This window comes from Schistocerca gregaria, chromosome 3, assembly GCF_023897955.1.
Source record: "Schistocerca gregaria isolate iqSchGreg1 chromosome 3, iqSchGreg1.2, whole genome shotgun sequence".
Taxonomy (NCBI): domain Eukaryota; kingdom Metazoa; phylum Arthropoda; class Insecta; order Orthoptera; family Acrididae; genus Schistocerca; species Schistocerca gregaria.
Genome location: NC_064922.1, coordinates 332,422,973 through 332,443,408, shown reverse-complemented (window position 1 = coordinate 332,443,408; position 20,436 = coordinate 332,422,973). Strand labels below are relative to the sequence as shown.

General features: G+C 36.1%; 1 protein-coding gene across 2 annotated transcripts in view; it reads right to left on the bottom strand.

Moving 5' to 3' along the window:
* Window positions 1–3,574: 3,574 nt before the first annotated feature.
* LOC126354856 (tektin-3-like) overlaps window positions 3,575–20,436 on the bottom strand; it is a 111,507-nt gene continuing 94,645 nt past the window's right edge. For both annotated transcript variants that reach the window (XM_050004844.1, XM_050004843.1), the window contains exons 8-9: window positions 11,488–11,642; window positions 3,575–11,332 (exon numbers count right to left, since the gene is read on the bottom strand). In XM_050004844.1, the coding sequence (XP_049860801.1) occupies window positions 11,122–11,332; window positions 11,488–11,642 (366 nt within the window). In that variant the 3' untranslated portion in view covers window positions 3,575–11,121. The remainder of the gene's footprint in view (window positions 11,333–11,487; window positions 11,643–20,436) is intronic.

Here is a 20,436-nt window from a genome sequence, read left to right as displayed (position 1 = left end):
GCAATAAGTTATTTTATGTTATGATCCTTGTTTCTATGAATCAAATTGAATTTTAACAATTTCTTTTTCCAACAGAGCTTCCTTGTTGGCATGACACTCACCTAGAATAAACCAAAGTTTGGGTTCTGCATTTATATGAAGGTTCTTTGTTCCATGGTTCATGTCTTGAACTTGCTGAGTTTAATGAGTAGCAAGGAGCTATGTGCCCTGAACAGATAAACCTAGCTCGTGGGCTGAACTTTTTTGTTTGAGAAATCTTTGTGTTTAATACTTTCCACTGATCAATGGAAGTTTTTCCTGAAAACAAACTAAAGGGTCTAAAATTAATAACTGAGATATTACTGTTCATATAGCCTTCAATAGAATGTAGACATGTAATGTCCGATGGTCTCCATTGCCCATTGGTATTCGCAAGGACACTGGAGTACAGAGTTTTTATTTATATATTGCATGGATAACCATCACGTCTTTGGGATATAATTTGTTTTTTGTTCCACCTATAAAATTTATTTATCGTGGTATGATAAGTCTCGAAACTAAAAAGAACTCATTTATATAAAAAAATGTCAATTTTAGAATTTTGCTCTCTCCTGCTCACCTGTCTACCAGAAAAATTTCTGCAGATGCCCATGCCATTGCCTTTTCTGTTTTCTCTTTGAAATGGAAAAAGTCATAATACTTGGCAATGGTAAAAAATATGACAGCATAAAACTATTGAATTTTAAATGCACTTTGGTTTGTAATGCTTTGCCTCTCTCAACAATGAGTTTCTTTAGTCAAAGGAATTTACAGCAATGACACTAAGAACATTCTATTACAAAAATTCTTATAATTCTAAGTATGTTGCATCCATTCCAACCATTTCAATAACGTTTCAAAATATACTGTTCACCTCCATTACATATTCTGTATTGACAATCTGAGACTACTGTCATCATTTCTGTCCCTTGCTGGGCTGCGAAGCAGCACATCATCAAAATCACAATGTTTGTTGATCACACTGTCCACACTATCATAGGAGAATGTGCAGCCCAGGCTGTTTACAAAATTCCAAGCAATGTAGCAGAGAGCACTCGGCTGATCAGTCATGGCACCTTGAGGGTCATAACACTGTTTATGCACTGCAGTTCCATCTCAATTTGTCTGCATTAGTGATTGAAAAAAAACTGTAACAGATCACAAAAATAGGCCCACCATGCATGCCTTTATTAATTTCTGGACAACTGCATAAGTTTAGTAGATCATAAACAGCCTGCTACAGATATATGCCTTGATCAATCTAATGCATTAGATATGACAAAATTTGAAGTTTTACCTGAAACTGGATCTCTAGTTACCTGAATGGAAGAAGAAATTTTACTGAAGTCAGAAACTGCAGAAATTATACGAATTCTTAACATGGAAGGTCAGTCACACAAAGTACAATATATGGTCTCCCATAGGACCCTGTTTTTCGGCTCTGTACACTGATGACCTTCCACAGCATATAACAAAGGATAGTTTGCTTTTATATGCACATGTCACAAATTACTCATAATCTGCAGAGGGAAAACAGATAATAAGAGGTTGTCAATGAAGATACCTCATTTTGTAAAATCGTGGTTTGAGGCAAACAGATAAGTAATAAACATTCTGAAAACTCAAAACACGAACTTTGACACAATGCAAAATGTTATCCTTATGCAGATATACTTGTTGCCAGGAAGATCTTTGTCAATTTATAGAACATCAAATTTCTTTCATTGTCCATCAGTAACACACTAAACTGAAGCTACATCCAAACAAAATCTATTTCTTGTTGAGGTCAAAAAGAGGTATTGCCAACACAGATGCTTTGAAGTTTGGATACCATTCACTACTTGAGTCTGTCATAGGCTATGGTCAGACCTTCTGGCAAAATAGTCCTGAGCTCACAGCATGTTTATTTTACAGACACAAGGTATCAAATAAAGGCATTTAAAATGAAAGCTGATCTAGTTAAACTGCTGTTCCAACAGCTCAAAATCCTGCCACTGCTATGCATTTTTATACTGGAGTAAACATGTTTTACAGTACAGCACTTATAATTATTTCACAACACTCTAGATTGCCACCCCACAACACTCCAATGAAAGGCAATCATGAATTATAGTATGTGAACCCAAACTGTATACAGATGGTACTAAATCTGTGGGAAGAAAAATATACAATCACCTCACAACAGACAGCAAGTCGATCAATGTTCAAGAAAAATAAGATACAAACTGTGAAAATTTTTACTAAGCTACTGGTTCTACTCTGTTGCTGAATGTCTGGAAACATAAGTGTAATTTTCCTAAAATATGAGATTTTTCTTGACACATACTGTAAGTCCACCTCTAATCACACTGCTGTGATCTTTTTATATACATGGTAAGCTTCTCAGAAAAGCTGACTTGTATGTAATATTTTTGTGCATAGTTCCATCTCAGTCAGAAATACTGTTTGTTACACATTGTACTGACTCATCTAATATCAGTTGTACAAGAGATTGTACTGATTCCACCCATGGAGAAAATGAAAATGGAATAATGTCTACCTTACAATGATCACCTGCAGATATTACTTCATGGTAAAAGGTGCCCTCTGCCATGCACTGTATTGAGGTTTGCAGAGTATGTATGTAGAGGAAGAAGTTTGTGAGCACTAACTTCACAGTCTGGCTGGTAGGATCTCTCAGGATAATGAAACAGAGCTATACATTGACTTCCTGAGAATAAGTGGATGGGATGTGTTGTGGAAATAAACTGAAACTGACTCCATGCAGGCAACAGGAAATGCATGTGCGTCTAGCAGACATCACAGTCGTGACACTATGTCACCAGTTACTGATTGATGAGGGAGTAACTGCAATCTCCTTGAAGCAATCATGGTGACTTCTCTTCATGAATAAATTCTTTATGTAAGAGTACATACACATTTTCAAAAAGAAAGGTAGTGTGGAGCATCATTTTCATGTGCGTACTTAAATTCTTGCAAACAAATTTTGTTTTGTTGCAAAACTCCTCCATCTGTTGATTGCAAGTAGGAAAACAGATTTTATTCCTTATGAAGTCAGATGCCTGAAGCTACTTGTAATCCACAATTGGCAAAGCATATAAAATCGAGACACTTGAAATGCCCTTCATTCCAAGAGACCAAACTGCAAGGAAATTTGCAACTGACTTGTTTACATATTGTACATTTCAAAAACTGGAAGCTTCTTCGTCATTGTATTTGGTATGAAATGAAAAGGAGAAAAGAAGTAGTGTTACCTAAATTACCTTCTGTTCCTCAGAATCCAAAAGATAGATGTGTCACATTTTGTTTAGTATATTTAGCCCTATTCTGATTTAACAATATTTTTGTCACATACCTTTCTTTATTTTAAAGTTTTCACTGTTTAAAAATGATGATTTCAGTAATGTATATGTATATGTATATTTAAAAACAAAGATTCCAAGACTTACCAAGCGGGAAAGCGCCGGTAGATAGGCACAATAAATAAAACACACAAAAAATAAAATTTATTGTGCCTATCTACCGGCGCTTTCCCGCTTTGTAAGTCTTGGAATCTTTGTTTTTAATATATGTATATTTATGTATATTTTGCAGAAAAATGTAAAGGTTCAATTGAACAAGCATTGGCCCAAGAACAATGGCACAAATCTATACATTTTGTACAAAGAGCTTGTCAAAACATTTGCTGATACATCTGTCTTTCCTGAAATGATTGCATACATGTGAGAAATGCTTAAAGATGCATAAATAGATAAAATGTTAGTGGTTATGGATACTTCTTCCAAATATGAAACTTAACTCTCATTATAAAGCTCTGCTCACATAAAGGCAACATATTTTTGTTTATGGAACCAATATTCCACATATTCAGTATGTACACATGAGTAACAGGGCTGATAAACTCCTCTAAGAAAGCAACATGCATATTTAAAATACAATAAAACAGTTACTGAATAGTCTTGCTACTTTTGTGTATGTTGCATACATTACCTTTCAACTTCGAAAACTCATTTAGTAAATACTTGCTTCAAAATTGCACTTTATGGAAATGGTATATACTCATAAAATTTAATATGACAGCTCATAAACAATTAACTTTAGCAGCAGAATCTTCACACATGTTGGAAGTGCATTCTTGAATAACGTTGATGAAAACAAAAAGCATTTTATACTAAGTTTTATTTGTATGGTTATATGTGTTGTTCATGCCACAATAGATTCATTTTTTCGAGAATCATTATGCACTGGACAGAAGAAAGAGCTATGCAAATGGCATTCTCACATTAAACATATAATAACTAGAGGCAGCACGAAGTAACAGCTAATGTGTGAAGGTCTGAACTGCTGCTAACATTCATTAGGCTATTTAGTTATGGAACTTGCATACACTAACAGAGATTATGTCAGTGTCCACTACTAAAGAACACTGGTAGCAATGCTGCTTTCATAAGATGATGGAAAGGGCAATCAAGTATATACATTGATAACTTAGTTTTTGCAGCAAAAATTATTGTATAAATGTTTCACAGCATTCTTGCCACATCAGATTTGTATTCAGTCTTGCAGTCTTGAACTTTCAATGACTTGCTCCATTGTCATCATCAGGAGGTTTCAGTAAGCCATTAGGTACTTTATTTAGTTGGCTGAATTATGTCAAGGGGACATCACAAAATCATGGAACTTCCACATGCTACCGAAATTATGTTAATATCTACGACTGAAGAACACTGGTAGCAATGCGGCTTTCAGTAGATGATGGATTCCTCAGCCGATTTCTCTGTTGCCTTTCAGCATCAAGCTCCAATTTCCATGCACCACTATGGTGTAGCCTCTTTCCTGGTTAAACTTGTTACACATTCTGATCTCAAAGGTGTCTCTGATGACAGAATCCCATTAGGGAAATGCTTGGGATAATATTTATGTTTCTTCAAACATAATCATTTGTTAATTCATGAGGCTGCATTCAGGAACTACAGATTTGTCGAATTTGTGGTATTTAATGTACTGTTGGTGCTTTGTCAGTGTTCTAAAATAGTTCTTATCAACTGACGAATTTAATTGCTACCACATGCACACAGCAGGAGTGACATTGGTCATGAAATACAATTTCATAATGCTGCATAGAGCGTTGATGCCACATTAAATATCACAAATTCGACAAATCTGCAGTTGCTGAACACAGCCTCATGAACTAAAATATGACTATGTTCGACAAAACGGAAATGCTATCCCATGCATCTACCTACTGAGATTCAACCATCAAAGAAGCTCTTGAGATCAGAATGTGTAACAACAAAATTTAAATGGGATAGTGGCTACACCCATAATGGTGCCTGGAAAGCAGTGCTTAATGCTGAAAGGCAACAGAGAAATCTGCAGAGTCAGCCACCGTCCACTGAAATCACGATTGCTATCAAAGTACTTCAATCATAGACATAATCTCTGGTGAAGTTCCCTGACTTTGTGACATCTCCGTAACACAATTTGGCCAATTTTATAAAGTACCTAAATACCTACTGAAATCCCCAGAAGAGAAAGTTGTGAAAATCTCAAGTCTGGATATGAATCAAACAGGGCAAGAACTTCATGAAGCATTGATTCAAGTAATGTACATTAAAATTTATGATCATGTTAGTTCCTCAAGACCAGCATAACTGCTTTAAACAGAAATTTACATTTACACTAATATTTCAACTGAGGAGCAGGTCTATAAGCCAGATCCTGTAAGATGAATACATAATTTACATTACCACTACATCTGTAACATGTTTGGCGTTACATAGAACTACAATAGTAGTTACAGTGTGGCCACTGAAAGAACAACCATTAATGATTAGTTTTGGTACTGTAGGGATAACAGAGCAATTACATTACATAATGAAACTGTCAGCCACACATTTTGTTACTGTTTCCATGATGCAACTGTTGTATAGTTTAGTGTGATATATCAACAGGCACAGCAAATACAAGTTGGCATAAATGTCAGTCCAGCCACACAACGGAAGAGTATAAATTTTTACAAAAATTTCTCCACATAAATGTCAAGGTAAGTTAAAAAGTAATTCCCTTGAATCTTGATGAAGAAGAATTTCATTTCAGATTTACAAAACATACAGGTTTTTTGCTCATTCCAGGGGTACCATTTAATACAGTGTCACCTGAGGCCACAGACCACTGTTCTGTAAAATTATATTGTAATAAAACTTCCTAATACATAGCATCTCTTATGTTATGGTTTTCTGTTCATTTTCAAATCCAGTGTTCCATATACTTTGTTTACTTTCTGGTTGCATTGCTCCTCTTTTTAATTCTGTGTGGTAAATTACAAGTAGTTTTCTTGAACTGGGCTTTTGTATTCATAGCATCCCTTTCATAGCTGTCTTTAAATGAGTGTCCTTTTCTTTCCACTACATACTACACACATGCTTCTGACATTTGGAACAGGATAGCATAATACATGTTGTATATTTACTTTGTCACCATAAAGAAAGTAAAATAAGTTTCTGCTGTTTATATATATCTGTGCAACACACACAATTTTTGCTACAAAGTACTTTTGTTGCCCATTTCACATTTTTCATGGCGACTGTTAACTGATGCACGTTCTGTATCCCAAGTATGAGAGACAAGATTTTATTCTCTTCTTCTAGATGAAAATTATACTGTTGGATCTACAAATAAACCTTATGAGCAAAAATCACAATATCTAGAAACAGAGTTATATGTTTTTATAGCTATTTGGCAATGCCATGCACATTCAGAATGGGGAGCAGCCCATAAATACTCCAATACAGATAATGCTACAAATGCTAAATATAATCGTTACAAAACGTTGGAAAGAAAACCTTGTACTCATTTTTTCCATTTTATACTTTACTTTATACATAGTGTATGCCAAATGTAGAGTGAGTTTATTTTGAATAATCTGCACAGGTGCTAACCACACAAAGATATGCATGCTGTTCCTAAATGTGTTTAAACTTCTGGCTAATGTGACTGTACACAGTACATGATATGGAATGTACTTGATAGGCCCAAATTAATACACCAAGTAGAACGACATCAACTTTTAGTACAATTTTACAGAAAAGCAAAAGTTTTGGCAGTGACACAACTTTTTCGTATTTAACCATTTTGAGATGCAACTTGTACTTGTACTTGAAAATCTTAACAGCTATTCTGTTTAATTTAATGTTACTACAGGTATCAACTAACATTTTACTGCATAAACCCATAACGTGCTATAATAGCAACTAACATATCTCTAATAGTAAGTGTCATTCTTGACATTTCTTCAAGTATTTTGTGAAATTCACCTATGTTGTCAGTGGTTAAGATCCCATATATGTTGAGACTACTTTTTGCGTGTTTCTAGTCTTTTTTAATTCTTAAAGAATCTTATAATGCACTACATTTTGCCCCTCCTCAAGGATCCCACACAATCTTAAAGTTGCTGTTTATGTTATTTGTAGTTAAGTCTCACTTCCCTTACAGAATGGCATTTATGAATCCCTGAGAAATTATTAACAATACTATATTCCCGTCCATATTGACATCCAATAGCTTCACATGTTCCCAGGCCATGATTATGAACTTAGTTTATTGGACAGAATAGTTTGTAGTATATCAGTTGACATATATATCAGTTGATTTTATGGTACGTGGACCTTTGTACTATGTTCAGGAAATTTTGTACATCATTATGAAATAAATAAATATCATGTGGCACTCCGCCGGGTAAAACCTTTGTAAGAAAAAGCATGTTTTTAAGTGTAATTCTTAATTGCTGCTGCAGTGCTGTGATCAGCAATTGCTCAATGAATACCTATAGTTATTGGATATCCATAAACACCAAAACAGAAGCATTCACCAATGTTTATTTTCCTCTGCAATTATTTAAAATGCCAAGATAATCAAAACTCCTTCAAGTGTAAAATTCATACAATTATTTGATTTCTGCGTGTAAAAAATGATAAAATGGTCACAATTATTGGTAGGTTAGTGATGTTTATGAGGAAAATTCGATGAGTAGTTGAATGTTAAAGACATTGGTTAAAACATATAAAGAAAGGCTCACTAATGTTAATGATGAAGTGTGAAGTGGGCAGCTGTCTGTCGAATTTAAAAACTTGGTGCAGTAAGTAGATGTAAAAGAACAATTGCCTTATGAGCCTACCCGTTCCAAACCATTTTATTTATGTCATTGTTCTGCAGAATGCTGAAACTACGTTGTGCTCATTCCAAGTACCTAAAATACTGACCGAAGTGCAAAAAGCCAATCGAATAGCCAGTGTTTTGAATTTCTTTCTATGGTAAAAAAGGTGAAGCACAATTGTCACTGGAGATGAAACATAAGTGGCTCATGTTACATAGGCAATGAAATATAATCCTTGAAATGGAAGCATTTAACATCACTACAGAAAATGGGGTTCAAGTAATCAATTTCAGCCTGAGAAACCATGTGAACTGTGTTTTGGTATAGGTAGGGGAAATTTCTTTAGGATTTTTTGCCTCACAGCAACTCAGTCAATTCCGAGGTCATAATTACAATGAGTCAAACAATTGAAAATGAAACATGACAAGCTAAGTAAAGAAATTTGTCTCGTGAAAATGTCCATCCTTGTATGACTCAACGAATGCAAGATCTCACCACATTATACAGCTGCAAACAATCTGAACATATGTGCAGCCAAACGTACAAAACATTTAGACAGTGTCACAGCAGTGACAATGCTGTCAAAATTGCCATTCAGCAATGATTGCCAAATTAGGAGGCAGATTATTATGGGAGTGAAATTCAAAAGTTGGTTGTTCACCATGATAAGGGCAATACCATGAGAAAGCAAATGGTTTGTCAAATTCAGGAGCGACTGGTCAGAATTATGGATCAAGGTGGAAGGACAGGAAAATTGCAGAAGCGAGTACACACTGACGAACATGCTAGAGATCAATGACAGTAACAGATACAGGAAAGAGGATACTGAAGATCTTGGAAAAAGAGCAGAGAAGAAAGAATGAAGATATTCTGGGAGGTGAAGAAGAAATGTAATCGACAAAGGGGCAATCCATGGTACTACAGACGCTGCAACAGAAGAGGAAGAAGGAGGTGAGGACCTTAATATTAGTGGATATTATGTTGAAAATTAGATTAAGGTTAGACTTTCATGTGATAATAAAATTGTTTAAAAATGCACTTGTGTTTGTTTAATACAAAAATGGCACTCTCTGAGATTAAGTTCTGATAACACACAAATTGTACAACCTTTTGAAGTCAGGTTTTTATGATGAGATTATTTTAAAGTGATAAGATAATGGAAATAAGCTTAAGTGGAAAGGGTATTCATACATGACAGTGAAGGTAGATGCAGAGGCTCTGTGTAATGAGCATGGTTTTTAATGGAGGGTTAAGGTAGTTGGTCTTGGACGGGTGACCATCCGGGCCATCATGCGCTGTTGTCATTTTTTGGGGTGCACTCACCTTCCTGATGCCAATTGAGGAGCTACTCGACTGAATAGTAGCAGCTCTGGTCAAAGAAAACCATCATAACGACCAGGAGAGCAGTGTGCTGACCACACACACCCCTCCTATCTGCATTCTCAGCTGAGGATGACACAGCGGTTGGATGGTCCCAATGGGCCACTTGTGGCCTGACGACGGAGTGCTTTAAGGTAGTTAATTATTACTGAGTGGTACATTCAAATAGAAAAGTATTGTTCTATGAGAAAATTAGAAAATCAAGTACTGCAGGCAGGGCTGACAAATGTGGAAAATTTTGAAGGAACAAAAGCTAGCAAAAATGAAATCATTGTTATATGTGGCGAGGATAATGCAAACTGGCACCCAGCAAATGGTGCAATTCTGTGGCATGACTGCTTCTGTTTTAACAGATGATTGGGTAGACAATCTGTTAATTACTGTTTATGTGTATGGAGAAACTGTGCCAATACTGTCAGATTGTGTAGATACTTTTAAAATGGCCTAATATTTTACAACATATGCAGAACTATTTATTTAGTAGCAGAATGAAGTAGACAGTGGAAAAGGAGGCTGTTTTCTGTTTTTGAATCTTTATTGATGCCAGAAGCATTAAAACTAATATAAATTCTCAAATCAGTAGATTAATGCACATAATAGATTTTTCGAAACCAAGACTTCACCTCCACTAAAACTCTGACAATGGGTATCTACTACTCAAATAGAAGCCAAAGAAGCATATTTTTAATGTGCTATATTATTTCACTACCTAAAGAAGGAACCATAGAAGGAAGCAACCATATACTTGTCTATTCTGGAATACACACTCAACTGTTAAAAATGAGGGGTACGCCAGAGTTTCCAACTAACGTGTTTTTGGAAAGCTGAGAGAGACGGTCACAGAACAATGTACATATAATTTCAGTTGCTAGGAACATAGATTATTTAGAGTGCCAACTTCTCTACTGTCACAGAGAGCAGTTATCTTTTTAAAAATGTGCCATGCTGCATCATTTTACAGTTACACAACCACAAGGATATATTCATTCCTTTTTTACATGTCTCTCCCTCTTGTCTACAGTATGTTTGTATTCATTAAGCCCTCATCCATTCTTTGTTCCTCCATCATTATTGTGTCAGAATTTATCACTACATATAAGCATTATTTTAAAAAATCCAGTTTATGATAATGTAAAGCTTTATATTTCTGCCTTACGTGCCCATAATTTTCCCTCCTTTTCTCTGTTCTCATGCTGTATTTTATGCTATTTAAATGTCCCAGTCTTTGCCATTCCTTCTAATCTTTTAAGAGTCTAGGTCATAAAAGTCCATTGCACCACCACAACAATGTTCTGGCCACAGGATCTGCTGTCCTATCTCTAGACTATTTCTAAGGGAGCTGATGTACTGTAAATTTAACAATTTATCCCATCTGCTGAATGTAGTATCTGTTTCTTACTGTAGTAAACAACTGTAGCAGCAGGAACAATAACATCACCATTAAAAAACATTTTTGTTGGAATAGCGAAATACTATGTTCCACACACTTACATTTAGTGATATTTATTCTCAAAGAATATTAAGGAAAATGAAAGTGTTATATATAATAAACATGCAAAAGACAGCCTTCAATATTTAATTGTAGCTGTGATAGGGAAACTTCGTCGCATTCCTAAACACTTATCTTGGTCGATGAACAATGAATTTACTTTGATCTGCAGGTCTGACTCAAGACCAGCTCGGGTTCGGAGCAACTGCTGATGCTGAGCTTCAGCTTCTTGTAATTTGCGGTGGAGTTGGTCTAAGCTTTCACCTAGTTCACCCACTTCTTGCACAAGCCTGAAATGGCCACATACTTAAATAAGAATTTCATTACAGTTAGTACATAAATTATAGCAGAAATGGATATCAGTGTAATAACGACTTCAGCTTTCTTATGATCGTGTCAGATACTCAGCAACTGAAGTCAAAAAAGTTGTTTAAGAAAGAATTACCTCTGTTGGGCAGGGTCACGACAAAGTTCGCCATCTCTTCTGTGAGTGCGAGCTTCTAAGCGGGTATGAGCAACTTTCATGGGATTGCTCTTGTCCATTATAGCCTTACGCAACATATCCATGTGCTTTTCAACATCAAATATTTCTTGCTGTACCTGTAAATGTTATTAATAACAAACTGACAGTTATATTTATCATGATTTGTGTAGGTTTTAGGGCTACTGTGGAGATAATTAGCCTGAAAGGATGTGTCTCCTCTCTGGCAACCATAGAGAACAGACCTCAAAACAAAAGCATAATATAACAGGTGGTCTTGATATTGATCTGCTAGTCTTTTTACTACCCATAAGCCTTAATGATTAACAACTTAGAAAAAAGTTAGTCTATCATACTGAAGAAGATGTGGCCCCAAGAAAATATTTGCTAAATCTGAGATGAGTGTAATACAAATGTTCTTGACAAGTATTGACATTTAACCAGCATTTTGTTATCATCATTGTGTACAAACTTCCATGTATTTTAATTTTTCTCACACAGATGTCACATTTTTTCCGTATTTGTGGCTCATTCATAACTGTGTTTCCTACAGGTTTTACTGTTTGCAACATCACAGTCTCCACATGGGACTGACAGCCTTTGACCTAATTCACAGGTGCTACACAACAGAGGATATGCTATGACATACACTTATGAGTAATCCTTTTCAGCACATTGTATACTGCTATATTAACCCTGCGTAGAGCTTACAAATGTGACACTTAAACTGAGTCGCTCTCACCACCAAAGAGCAAATATCTCTCGCATGATGCAGGAGAATGATGTAGATGTAGTAATGGCTATGCAGAGACCTCCTACACTACAGATGACGCATATCTTCACAGCAGAGGAAAAATATGCGACTACACTATTGTTGGGAGAGGTAATGACAAGCAGTGCAGAAGTGCTATATGTATCAAGCCACAACATACAGATTCCAAAGTAATTCATGAACACAGATTAGCAGATATATTAGTCCTAGTGGTTGAGCTTGCACACGTTGCTATGTCAATGTCTACAATCCAATGTATCAATCTGTAGGCTTTCAGTCAGCCTGTAGCGTATGTTAACAGAACTGGATCTGCACTCAGGAGCTGAATGGAAGTGAACAGTTTCCACTTCATCTAAAATGCTAAGCATCTAGGCACATTAAGTTTTTCTAACCTGTGTGCAGTTTCCTCATCAACATCCAGCAATGAAAGTAAGACACAAAAAAAAGTTCTCAAGTCATTCTCAGATATCAACAAAGGCCAGTGACTATTCAGTATGGTGTAAAAATTCCATTTGTTACTTCAGTCCTGCAGCCTTGATGATAACTTTCCACAAGCAGACTGAGACCAGTTTACGAAGGGAGACTATGATACTGTCCAATGAATCTCTCCAATCCCAGTCAATGATCATACGTTTGTGGATGTTCTAAAATCTAATGCCAAGTGGATTTTGATATCAGCATGTAGCTGGACAGACATAATGATGAGTTAATTTATACACAAAATATCAGTAACCACACAGTGACAATAGGTGAAGCTACACTATGTGATCGAAAGTATTCGGACATCTAGCTGAAAATGACTTACAAGTTCGTGGCACCCTCCATCGCTAATGCTGATAGTCAATATGGTGTTGGCCCACCCCTAGCCTTGATGACAGCTTCCACTCAGGCATATGTCCAAACAGGTGCTGAAAGGTTTCTTGGGTATGGCAGCCCATTCTTCATGGAGTGCTGCATTGAGGAGAGGTATCGATGTTTGTCAATGAGGCCTGGCATGAAGTTGTCATTCCAAAACATCCCAAAGGTGTTCCATAGGATTCAAGTCAGGACTCTGTGCAGGCCAGTCCATTACAGGGATGTTATTGTCATGTAACCACTCCGCCACAGGCCGTGCATTATGAACAGGTGCTCGATCATGTTGAAAGATGCAATCGGCATCCCAGAATTGCTCTTCAACAGTGGGAATCAAGAGGGTGCTTAAAACATCAATGTAGCCATGTGCTGTGATAGTGCCGTGCAAAACAACATGGGGTACAAGCCCCCTCCATGAAAGACATGACCACACCATAACACCACTGCCTCTGAATTTTAGGTGTTGGCACTATACACGCTGGCAGATGACATTCACTGGGCATTCGACATACCCACACCCTGCCATCGGATCACCACATTGTGTACTGTGATTTGTCACTCCACACAACGTTTTTCCACTGTTCAGTTGTCCAATGTTTACGCTCCTTACATCAAGCAAGGTGTCGTTTGTCATTTAACAGTGTGATGTATGGCTTATGAGCAGCTGCTCAACCATGAAATCGAAGTTTTCTCACCTCTCACCTGTTATAGTACCTTTAGTTGATCCTAATGCAGTTTGGAATTCCTGTGTGATGGTCTGGATAGATGTCTCCCTATTACACATTATGACCCTCTTCAACTGTTGGCAGTCTCTGTTGGTCAACGGTTGAGGTTGGCCTGTACACTTCTGTGCTGTATGTGTCCCTTCACATTTCCACTTCACTATGACATTGGAAACAGTGGATCTAGGGATGTTTAGGAGTGTACAAATCTCACATACAGATGTGTGACACAAGTGACACCCAATCACCTGACCACATTCGAAGTCCATGAGTTCCACGGAGTGACTTATTCTTCTCTCTCACAATGCCTAATACCTATTGAGGTCGCTGCTATGGAATACCTGGCAGTAGCTGGCAGCACACTGTGCCTAATATGAAAAATGTGTGTTTTTGGGGGTGTCTAGATACTTTTGATCACATAGTGTATATTAAAACCCTCAATCAAATAGGAAGACATAATGAGCACAAGTCCACAGTAGGGCTGAATTAAATGCATTCCAGCCATACAGCCTGGAATTTTAAAAGGGGACTTGGTACATTTCCACATAGACCAAGAAGCAGCACACACATAAATGTAATGCAGTTACTGCCAGATAAATAAAAGTTTCAAAAGTGAAACTGGACAAGGCACATTAATGAACTCTGAAGAAATGAAATACATTCAAAAAGATTTTGTTTGAAATCTGTTGGATATTGACTACAATAAATCATTTTAAAACATTATTAAGTACACATAAAATGAATGGAATTCGCATACACCATGCCGCCAGGTACACATACTATCAAAACTATTTATTTCATGATAATTACAAGACAGATCAAAAATAAAAAAATAAAAAACAGCACACTACTACTGTAAAAGGTACCTACAAAGAAAAAAACATAGTTATTCCCAACATACCAGCATCTTCTCAAAATGTTAATTTTTGAACTCCAAAAGTTGCACTGCTCAGCAGCACCAGTGATGCTTAACCTTTGGCAGTGCCTTTGTAACAAAATATCTTGCTGCTTGGCATTACTGTTTGACTTGACATTGAACTTTTTTTGCATTCATGAACTCAAGGATACAGTGCTGCCTCACATTGATGTGTTATTTTTGCACATGATGCACCATTGTGACTCAATACAATGGAACTTCCAATAGAACAGAGTGCAATTACTGATTTTTCACTGTGTTTAAAACACGCTTCACACAGCAGCCCTTTAAGGTATATTGCTTCTTACACTGCTGTTGATAGGGCTATGTATTCTGCTTGTGTAGCTCACAAACTATTTGTTGCCATTTTGAATGCCACGGAATTTCTTTCCTGACTAACATAAAAATATAGCAGCCATTGATTGAGATGTGATGCATAATTGGCACCACAGAAGCCTTCAGTTTTGGTTGTTCCACTTTTTCAGAAAGTTAGTCCTGTATTCACTGTGCCTTTGATGCATCTTATAATTAGTCTGACTGTTTCTCAGTGGATTTTTTCATAATTTGAGTTGAGTCTACTTTCATCCCCAAAACAGACACAAAGTCCTGTCTTATGCCATGAGCATGACGAGTGACCCAAAGGTAGGCTGATAAGGAATGCACAAGTTATTTTTTATCTGTCAATTTTTCTTCAAATTTTTGTTATCTACAAAACAGGTTTGAGTGGATGTGCAATGGGATTCCAGTCTTCCACACCAAATTTCCTGAACATGTTTGCCAATGCTATTCATCTCTTGTTTCTATCTCATTTTAGTCTCGTGCCAAGACACCACCTGAATTTGTTGAGATCTCTCCTCTTAAATTTATTCATCAATTCTTTCTTCAATTTTTTCATCCACTTAGTACATCTATTCAGAAGATGATCAAGTCATCTACATAAACAGCCAGAATGCGCATATTTTGCTTCTTATTTCTGTAGTAAATTCATTAATCATATTCTGACTTCTTCAGCTGCAGTTTACATAACATTACACCCAATTTGTGACATAAAACATGTAAAACCTATTTTAAACCATAAATTTAGTTTTCAAACCTTTGTCTCCTTTTTCTTCTTCATGTAGCATTCAGGTTGATGAATGTTAACCTTTTCATCAAGATCATCATATAGGAATGTTATTCAAACATTCATGTGTACCATGTTAAGATCAAACTCTGCTGCTAAAGCTAACAGTGTGCGAAGTCAACACTGACAAATTATAGGTGAGAATATTTCATCATAGTCCACTCCTTGTATCTGGAAATAACCTTTTGTGACAAAACATTTAATTCCACTAACCGATATTTGCTTGACTTTGAATACTCATTTTGAATTTATTGCTCTTCTACTTGTTGGTAAATTGGTCAATGTCCGCATCTCGTTTTCAAGTAATGACTTACATCTGTCATTTAAGGTTTCCTTCCATTTTTCATAATCACCATCATTCATTGGTTCTCTATGTGAATTTGGGTCAGGAATATTAGTACAACAAGCAAAATTGTAATAAAAATATTTGGGATTCAGTATTTTTTCACATGATGATCTTCTAATTTCTGACTGCACAGGTTTTGTATGTGACTGTTCAGTGTTCCTGTCAACATTGCCATTCACAGTCTGCTCCACGTCACTGTCACATAAACTGCATTTCTATCAACATCAGCAGGTTGTGTTGGTTCCACTGCCTTTTCAACGATGCTATGTACTGCTGCCAGTTGAGTGTTACTCCATACCATAATTGTCAATCACAATACAGTTCTTGATGCTGTTCCCACAGTTTCATTTTCAATTTTCTATGAACTACACATCATAGCCCTTCAAAACTGTCTTTAGTGAATCTGGAGCAACTTAACAATATTCTTTAGAATCTTCACAATGTCCAACACTGATAAGTTATTTTTATTTGTCTTCTAACTTTGTTCATTTGTCTTTCTGTACATGCACAAATGCTTGACACCCAAAGATTAGTAAGTGGCTCAGATTTATTCAAGGACTGCTCCATAGTTCTTCAGGAGTAACATTTTAACAATTTCTGTTGGAGATCGATTTTAGAGATAAATTGGTGTGTTAATGGCTTCAGCACAAAACTGTTTTCATAGTCCTGGAACTGTCAATGTTGATCCTGCCTTTTCAGTGATGGTCTGATACACGATTCACAACTCCATTTTGTTCTGGTGTGTAAAGAATTGTCATTTCATGTCAAATTTCATTTACCATTAGGAATGACTTCATATGCTGGCTGACAAACTCTTTTCCACTATCTTAATTTTAGACCATTTTCATTTTCTACTCATGCTTTCAACTGAAGAAAGTATCACAGATTTTTTGTTGATTTTAGCATGTGACTAAATGACTTTCTTGACATATCATCAGCAACAGTGAGAAGATACTGTGCTCCTTCTCCCAAAGACATGCTCATTAGTCCACAAACACTGGAATGTATTGTATCAAGAGATATTCTTCTCTTATATTTGATATTTTAGGAAAAGATTGACAAGACTGTCTTCCTTTTATCCAAGAAATACATGGATCTAAACTGATGTTCAGAGATGATAATATCACTTTTGTTTTGTATTATCACATAATAGGGGAGAGAGTGTGGCAGATATGATATGCGAGTTGGGATGGAAGTCATTAAAGCAAAGACGTTTTTCATCACGGTGAGATCTATTTACGAAATTTCAGTCACCAACTTTCTCTTCCAAATGCGAAAATATTTTGTTGAGCCCAACCTACATAGGTAGGAATGATCATCAAAATAAAATAAGAGAAATCAGAGCCCGAACAGAAAGGTTTAGGTGTTCGTTTTTCCCGCGCGCTGTTCCAGAGTGGAATGGTAGAGAGATAGTATGATTGTGGTTCGATGAACCCTCTGCCAAGCACTTAAATGTGAATTGCAGAGTAATCATGTAGATGTAGATGTAGATATATACCAAACTGTACATCATCGAACAATATGTACAATCCACATCTTGTCATTTGATTAAATGACAGAAAGTTGTTCCCAAGCCCTAGAACATGTGCAACATCATTAATAGTTGTCTGGTTATTCCTGTTATCGGCATTAACTTCTATCTGAACATTAATTTAGTTCCTTCTTAGATCTACACTCACTCGCCTTACAACCAATTTTTTGACATTTACAACATTTAAACAAATATGAACAGCAACTGAAGTTTGACTTCTGGTGTTTATGTTCTGCTTACTTGCTGCTAACGCTGAATCTGTAGTTTCATTTGGCAAAGCAAAATGACATTTGTTTGATTTTTAGGATAACTACTGACTTATTAAATCACTAGTAATATTAACACCTGAATCCTCACTAATCATAATCACAGGTTCGAAATCTGCTGGAAGTGCACTTCACATGATTTCAGCTACCAAATCATCATTGATTTTCTCAACAATCCTTCAAATTTGTTGGGCAAGTGGCATCATTTATGAGAAATTTGCTTCCATATTTTTCTCAGAAGCCAATCATACATTTATAAAGCACTGTAGCAGCCCAAAATGACTAGATGAACTGTTATTTTTGAATGTATATTGTAAATTTTGCTTTGCTCCTTAGTGTTTTGAATATCCAGATGAATTTAAACTTAAATTTATTTTGGATAATACTTTCTGTACCTACTTTGGGTCTTCACCAGTGCCAGAAATTTTTTCTCACAGTCCCTCATGTTTTAGGTACAATTTCTATCATAAATTTCCACTTGTTGTAGTTAGACATTACAGCCATTTACAAACGTAAACAGTGGTTGTCCACCCAAAGCCATCTTAGTTACATTCAGTTAGTTCAGAAAATAAATTTTCAATTTTCTTAACAAAAGTATAGCACTATGTTGAATACACATGATATACAGCAACTCTCGATTTATGCCATATGGACACTAACTTTATTGATTTATTGGTGTCTGAACATATGACACTTTATGGATGTGGAAACTTCATTAATCTCTTCCTGCACCCATAACCTATTTGATATTGACTCCAATTAGTTCTTCAAAAGATTTAGTAATGACTCATACTAACACATATTATCAAAAATATTTCTTCCATGATAATTACTTCACAGATAAAAGATGAGAAATAATAATCTACTACTATAAAAGGTGCCTACAAAGAAAAAAGTTCATATCACTTGGATTTCAATGTCTATATGTACCTAGACAGGCACAATAATGTCACAAATTGCACCCACAATATCAGCAGTAATACATAATAAATGATGATCTATTGAAGGCTCTCAATTAAAACAGAAGACATGATTACCATAAATCCATAGCTGGACTGAATTAGATGCATTCCAGCTGTACAGCCAGGAGCTTTAAAAGGAAACTTGGTACAGTTCCACATACACTAAGAAGCAAGACAAATGTAAATGCTAATGCAGTTAATGCCAGATAAATAAAAGTTTTAAAAGTACATGTTCATGGTATGTTAATGAAATGTGAAGAAATCACTACATGCAAAGGGATTTTGTTTGAATTTCACCCTCACTATGCATTTGGTGTCAACATACACAAACTCAATTTCCCTCTGAGCACTCTGAAGTTTAATAAAGGAGAGTATTTGAGTTTCCTTAAAGCACAGGCCCCTGGGTGAAATAATACAAACTTCTTCAATGAAATATTGAGAATTGGAAAACTACCCAAGATGTCTGATAAAGCTACAGTGATTGGAGTTTTGAAATCAGGCAAAGGAGGAAATGAGGTGGATAAGTACTTACCTAGCTCTCTACTCAAAATGACATCTAAATTACTGGAAAGGCCAATTTTCAATTGTATATTAGAGGCCACTGATAAAATAATACCAGACTACTTGTACATCTACAACTATACTATTCAAGCCACTATAAGGTGCATGGTGGAGGACACTGCACCACTAGCAGTCATTTTTTGTTTCACTCGTAAATGGAGTGAGAGAAAAACAACTGTCTACATACCTTCATTCAAGTCCTAATTTCTCTCATCTTGTCTTGTCTTCATAATCCTTATGTAAAATGTACATTGGTGCAGTAGAACCAGCCTGTAGTCAGCTGCAAATGCCAGTTCTCTAAATTTTCTCAATAGCATATCACGAAAAAAACGCTGTCTTCCCTTCGTGTATTCACATTTGAGTTCACAAAACATTTGAGTTCCGTAATATTCATGTATGGATCAAAACTACCATTAACAAATTTAGCAGCACTGCTCCAAATGGTTTCAATGTCTTCCTTTAATCTAACCTGGTGGGGATTCCAAACACTCAAGCAGTACTCAAAAATGGTTTGTACTAGTGCTTTGTTTACAAACGAGGTACACTTCCCTAAAATTCTCTCCAGCTGACATTCACCTTTCCTAATACTGACCTTACATGGTCGTTCCATTTCACATAGCTTCACAACTAGATTTTTAATCAATGTGACTGAGTCAAGCCCCACTAATACTGTACTCAAACAATATATGATTGTTTTTCCTAAGCATCTGCATTAACTTACTTATTCTACATTTAAAGCAGGCTACCATTCATCACAATGAACAGAAATTCTGTCTAAGTCATCCTGTATTTCCTACAATCACTCAACGAAGACACCTTCCTCTACACATCTGTGCCATAAGCAAACAGCTGCACATGTTCA